The sequence below is a fragment of the Orbicella franksi genome, chromosome 7, assembly GCF_964199315.1.
Source record: "Orbicella franksi chromosome 7, jaOrbFran1.1, whole genome shotgun sequence".
Taxonomy (NCBI): Eukaryota; Metazoa; Cnidaria; class Anthozoa; order Scleractinia; family Merulinidae; genus Orbicella; species Orbicella franksi.
In genome coordinates, this window is record NC_138151.1 from 13489253 (window position 1) to 13495708 (window position 6456).

Genomic DNA, 6456 nt, shown 5'->3' on the forward strand with positions numbered 1-6456 from the left:
AGATAATAATAATAATAATAATTATTATAATAATTATTAGGTTTAACAGACATCAAATTATGTAAATATTATAGCATTTTGTAAAGCTTAGCTCTAGTTTTTGTCACAATAAACACTCCTCTTTTTTATTAAAAAAATTTTTATTATTATTATTATTATTATTTTGCTGTGTGGTTGCAGTACTTTGTGACTGCTTCTCATTCGAATACAAGAAAAATAACCAGATCAAACTTCCTTTACAAAAAGATCATTTTTCGGATTGAAACAATTTATATAACTATCTTCGTTTTCAATTACTACTCCGTGACTTCTTCCCCTGTGTGTTTTGTTATCATTGATCGCCCACGGTTATATTATAAACACGCTTGTTATTACCCATGCCCCTCATAATATCTGCCACTAATCTTGGGCCGAGGTCACCGCTTTTCATCGGTGACTGTGAAAGAGGCCAGCCTTTTTTTGTCATTATATCTTGTCAATATTTATAACGTGATTTATTCCACTTCAAATTTCATGAATTTAATTTACTGTTACAAGTCATGTGGTTAAAGGTAACGGAAATACTGAGAGTAAAAATAGAACTTAATTACGTCCAAGGAGTCTTCAACAAGTTCTGGAAACAAACAAACCGTGACATTGACGTGTGTGTTGACGTCATTTCAAATGGGGGTCGAGTGCAATATAACGCCAAGCGAATCTCTCGCTGATAAACAATTTCGAAAGGCACGAGGATGAAATCGAAGGTTCTTTTGGATGTGTCTGATGTCCAGTTAGCTAGGGTAGGTTTGCTTAGTTGTCTATTTGTTTGTCAGCAACAGCAAGTCTGAAATTGATTGCAGATTACAACGCTTTAAATTCAGAATTTTTATAGGCAATTTTCTACTTGCGGTCTGTACTTTGAATGCAATGTGCTATAAAGAGTCTAGGAAACAAAACAGTGATCCCGTGAGATATTTGGGAATTATATTTTCCATTGAGTCATTTGGAAGAGCGTTAATTGCTTTACATTAGTCAATCAATTTTCTACGCTTCACAACTCCAGCAGCAACTGTAGACACTTGCAAAGTTTGCCTTTACTGTCGAACATTGAGTGACTAAACTTTTAACTTTTAGCCTCATGCACTGGCCGAGCAACCTCAGACCGTCTGCGAATCAGGCATTGTACTATGTGTTCTATGCACGTACCAGACGATTTTGTTAACGCTTGAAATCTATAAACTTCTCTGAATCGTTTTCCTTCCTATTGCAGGTTGGTCCATCACAATCATGGCACCAGCAGGAACGAGCTACAAATAAAGGAAATGAATCCCAGCCGATATTAGCTCCACAAATGGATGCACACCGAATCCCTCCAACCGATTCCCAAACAGGTAAGAATCAGTTTTCTGGTTTGCTTTGACCTTAATCACAGTTAGCATGTTTTCACTGCCATCGATCGACTGTCTCAACGTTTTAGTCCGTGGGGCAGCGGTTAGAGATAAAAATCATCTTATAAATTAAGTCTATTAAACAACGAAAAGAAACTAATAGCCGAAACTAAAAGCTCAAACGAATGTTTTTCTCTTAGCTTTTAATTGAGCTTTTTCGGCCTGAACGCGGACGGAAGGCAATTTTTAGCATCATAGTGGTATTTTAAGATGAAATACACAATAATGATGAATATTTACCACTTTAAACAAGTACTCAGTTGTCTCATAATTTATGCTAACAGCACCGATTAGCGTTTCACGTAAAAAAAACACGGGATAAATTTTGAGTAAATTCGAAAGCTTCTTTCAGCGCCGGCCTAGTTAACATAAATAGTTTCAATTTTCGACGACCTTTTAAACAGGAAGAGGCTTTTCCGTGTTTTCTATTTTTGTTGCAAAATACGCATACGTCATGACTGTATTGTTAACGTCATTCGAGCGATTTCACAACCATTCACAGTGTGAGAATGAATTACAGCTGTCACTTCTGAGAAAGACGTCGTCTTTGTTTAGGATTAAGGACCAGAAGATGACTGTTGAAATTCAGGCTAATTGTGTGAGCTTTACACACTAATTCGGTCTCGCTTTGTTTCGATTTCAGCTTATAATGGCATGGACAGCTTGAACGAGATCGAAAATCCAACAAGTAATGCGGTCACCAATTTTCTAAATCTGTTGGATTTTGATACAGGTTAGGTTCTTTGTTTCGCGGACATCCCGGCATTTATTTATTTATTTGAGAAGGAAATTTACCCCCAAAAAGAAAAAAATATATATTCTTGACAATTCCTACAGATAAACGTTACAACCTCTTTTACAAGTCTTAATAATGTAGGGAAAATTTGTCGAGACTGCAGATAACAACATTGCAAAATTAGTACTGCACCGTCACCAAGTATCTTATAGCATCTTATGGGTCGTTCTTTTTTGTAAAAGAAAAACAGCAAATGAACAAAACAGGACAAAACAAATAGAAAAGCACAAACGAAGGGATCGTTAAATATTACAGACGCTGGTATGTTAATTTATTATTATTATTATTATTATTACTATTATTATTTTATTGGGAATGGAGAGGTTGGGCCTTGAAAAAATACTCCTATTTTCTGGAACGATATTTTCGCTATTTCAAGTTCGAGTCTTTAATGTAGCGTCTCTTCAGCCATGCCTGATAGTTTTTCGCTGGTTAGAGAAAGCCCATGCATGAACTATTTAAATTTCTGAAAAAGAAAACTACCCTACAAAACTTATAATAATCAACAAGAGTTATCCCGGGACAAATTGTGTTTTTTTTTTTCCTGACATTTATCGATGGACGATTCGGTGACTTTGGTGAGATGAGATGTCAATGTTTACGAAATTTGATGTTGCCAAGGCAACAAAATTTTGGCGGACATTTTTTTCAATGTGGATATTTTGTAATGAAGAACTTCGACTTTCTTGTGACGTTTGCAATTTTAGAATACTGACAAACAAACAAACTAGAGTAAAACAGATTTGGTTAGTTTTGGTTGCATTTGAGTCAGTTTTCACTGAGTTCTATAAATGAACAAAGTCAACAAACTATTTGGTAAGCAAACGGAACCGGCATTGAAACAGAACGTAAAATCAGTTCGATGTTTACACATTTATTCCGTTCATTTCTTACTCGTCAACTGCGACAGCATTATGAAGTCAGATTATTAGAGAATTAAGCAGGTGGAAAACTAAGGTTCCAGGTTACCTTTTAGATGTAACTTGGTGCAATGAAGAAACTTAAATCTAATATTAAAATAGGTGTTGCCATCGTGTTGCAAAACCGTGAACTTATAACATGAAATATTAACGTTGCAGTTTTTGTAACCTTTTCGTCTTTTTCAGAGGTTATAGATAATCAGGATGTTTCAAGAGGAAAACGAAACCGGGGACCCAAACCTAGGATAATGTATGATGGTAAGGTATTGTCCACATAGAAATAATGAATGCACTATGCAGTAGGAGTCTTCGCTCTCTACTGTCAAGGTCATATACTTTTCGTGGTTTTCATTTACAAACAGAGACGAGGTTTCGGGCGATATTTTTGCACCGTTCATTTTTGAAGGCGTGAAACGAAAGATACCGCCCTACTTCAGTATAGGCTGGCTTCATTTTGAAATTGGAGAAATCATGGGGGAAGAGAGTGGTTACGGAGTATCTGAGAATCCCGTCGATGTTATACTATTTCACTTAGTAAAATACGAGTTGTGCATTATTCAAACTGTACGTGATAAGGGGATTTCAATTGCCGAGCTGGTTTGCGCAAAACAGGAGAAAAGTTGTTTTTATATTTTGATTTTGATATAGAAGTTTCAAAGGTAGCACTAAGAGAAAAAATGAGCAGGAGTTGAAAATCTATTTGTTGACTCAAACCTAAATATATTATTTCCTTTTCCTTCTATTAGCTTGTTAAGTATCGTAATTTTTTTTTTCCAGCGGCGCGAACTACACCCCAGCCTCGCTATACAGTATATTTATATTGCAGTCCTTCTTCTTCTCTTCAACGTAATGCGGTTTAGCCTTTGTTCACTAACCGAAGGTTGCCATTCCAAATCTGGCTAACTGCTGGCACATTACTTCGTCAGTTTAGTTGTTTTCTGAATTGAATTGACAGTTTTTTTTTTATTTTCATTTCGCAGGAAATGGTCCAATGCAGCTTTGGCAGTTTATTCTTTCGCTGCTCGTTTCTTCACCTTCCGAGCGTGTAGTGGAATGGACCGGAGAGCGGAAGTACGAATTTCGAATCCTGGAGCCGGATAAACTTGCGAGACTGTGGGGGGCGCTCAAGAAAAAGCCTGCCATGAATTTCAAAAAGCTGTCCCGAGGTCTTCGATATTATTACGGAAAGTCAATGATGGAGAAGTCTCGAGGAAAACAATACACATACGAGTTCGTCATGGATATTACAGCAATCCTTGGCTATGATCCAGTGGGCAAGATTACTGAGGGTAGGAACACAAAGTTCCCTAAACCTGGAATTACACCATCTACAGTTTTTCGTTCAGTTGAGGTAGATGTGGCGGGGTCTGAAGGGCAGATGGAAGAACAAAGGGGTACAACAGAGGGCTGTAGGGGTACTGGAGAGGGATACTGTAACACAGGGGAGGGTTTTCTATTAGCATTTAAAGCCACAGGGGAGGTATTGTCGGATACAGAGAGAGAATTCGGGGGCACAGAGGGAGGGAATGGGTTTGGGGAAACAGGGGAGGTTTTCAGGGGAACTGACGAAGGGAAGGGTTTTAAAGGTTCACGGGAGGTATTTGGAGGAACAAAAGAGGGATTAGAGGGCATGAAAGAGGACTTTCGATGCATGAGGGAGAGAATTTTGAGTACAGGAGAGAGTTTTTGTGACCTCGGGGCGGGATTTTGGGGGATAAAGTTGTTCGACTTCAGCGTGCTTGTTGAATCGAACGAAACGAGTAGCTTCTATGAAGCATTATAAGTATGTCTTGTATCAAGCATATCATATAGTTAAAATTCTTTTGAGAGTTTTGTTCAATGACCACTTCAACATTAATATTTAGAATTAGTATTAGACTTTTGACCAGCCATAGTGTCATGTTCGATCACTAAGGGTGCTTTCTGTGACCAATTCCACATTTCGCAACTTGAAATTCATGTGCTTTTCAAAGGGGCTTAGCACCGTCCCACCATTTTCAATTAGTTTTAGCTTTATGATGTAGTAGTCATTGAAAAAACTCTGTGGGATATATTTTTACGTACATTGCGTAATTCGCTTCTCGAGTTTAAGTCGTTCCTCTATAGTCCTCTACAGTGTTTTTGACCTTGTAGCCGTGAGTGATTGACTAATAAACTGAAAAGAGTGCCGGGTTGATGAGAGGCGTAGCCTACTGTTACAAATCTTCCACTGCATGGTTTGAACATGAGTGTTTTTAGTAACTTTATTTTACAATGGTAGCCCATTCAGCAACAAGGCTGGTATCCATAGGGGCCCTAGGAAATAGAGATATCATAAATAAAGATTTGTGCAATTTAAAAAGTGCTCAAGTTAAGTGCAATTTAAAAATTCTAAAATTAGGGGATTAATTATAAACTGAAACTTTTCAGAAAATGTACAAATATAAGAGATCATGATATCGATCTTGACAAATATAGTAAGAAATCTGTAAATTTCTAAGGATTAAGTATTAGCTCGTAGGTCTGGTTATTTGACATTTCGTTCAATGTGTTGTCGGAAATAATATTAGAACTACTTCTAGCAACATCTATGAATGTGATATTCGATTGAGTTCCCCTGGAATGCAAGTATATTGTAAGAAATTTGCAAACTAAGTTTAAAATAATGTATATAAATTTGGAATTCGATGCTGAATGTTTGACTTTGTTTTACACAAAGTTTGGAATAATGTACGCTAAGTATACCAGTGAAAAATTGCCAATTACTTAATTATGACTGATGTTATGTTCCGAAAGTTTGTTATGTTCTATTAGTTTTGGTTCTGTAAATACGAGAACAGTATGAAATTTACAAATCTTATGGCCTTTATGGTCATAATATTTTGCAATATATTCACAATTTACACAGTGTACGGCAACAATGGGGTAATGCAACTTTTAAAATAATTAAACATTCATGGACGGGATTACTTGTTTCCTTCTTGTTTTATACGCGGAAAAATGACGTAGCTTAACTTCTTAAAAACTTATATGTCATGTAAGGGAAAATTGGGTATCCTCTTAATTAACTTATTGTTTTTCAAATGAAATAGGATAAATTTTTTACAGACATGTAAGGTCTTCAGTGCGAATATAGAGGTGATCACCCCTGTACGGACCTGGTTCTTCTGGTCGTCTACGTCCCTCGTAACTTCAATAATGTTGAAACTATGATAATGAGTTTATGAAGTTCGAATCTAAATAGGATTACAATCTGTATTTTAGAGGGAGGATTGATCTTTGGTTACTCTAGTAAGGGATCGAGCGAAAAACGATGCAATCCAAGAGAGCATGA

At 36.7% G+C, this 6456-nt stretch overlaps 1 protein-coding gene across 1 annotated transcript; it reads left to right on the plus strand.

Annotated features, from left to right (window-relative positions):
• The first annotated feature begins 675 nt into the window (after positions 1-675).
• LOC145493211 (uncharacterized) lies at positions 676-6139 on the plus strand. Its single transcript, XM_081472626.1, has 5 exons — positions 676-779; positions 1250-1370; positions 2071-2160; positions 3330-3401; positions 4124-6139. The coding sequence occupies exons 1-5, from the start codon at positions 732-734 to the stop codon at positions 4924-4926; spliced, it is 1134 nt and encodes a 377-aa protein (XP_081328752.1). The 5' UTR covers positions 676-731; the 3' UTR covers positions 4927-6139.
• Positions 6140-6456: the final 317 nt, after the last annotated feature.

Coding starts and splice junctions, on each gene's coding strand:
- LOC145493211 (XM_081472626.1), top strand. CDS start 732: ATGAAATCGAAGGTTCTTTTGGATGTGTCTGATGTCCAGTTAGCTAGG. Junction 1,371..2,070: donor TCCAACCGATTCCCAAACAG/GTAAGAATCAGT, acceptor TTTCGATTTCAG/CTTATAATGGCATGGACAGC. Junction 3,402..4,123: donor ACCTAGGATAATGTATGATG/GTAAGGTATTGT, acceptor TTCATTTCGCAG/GAAATGGTCCAATGCAGCTT.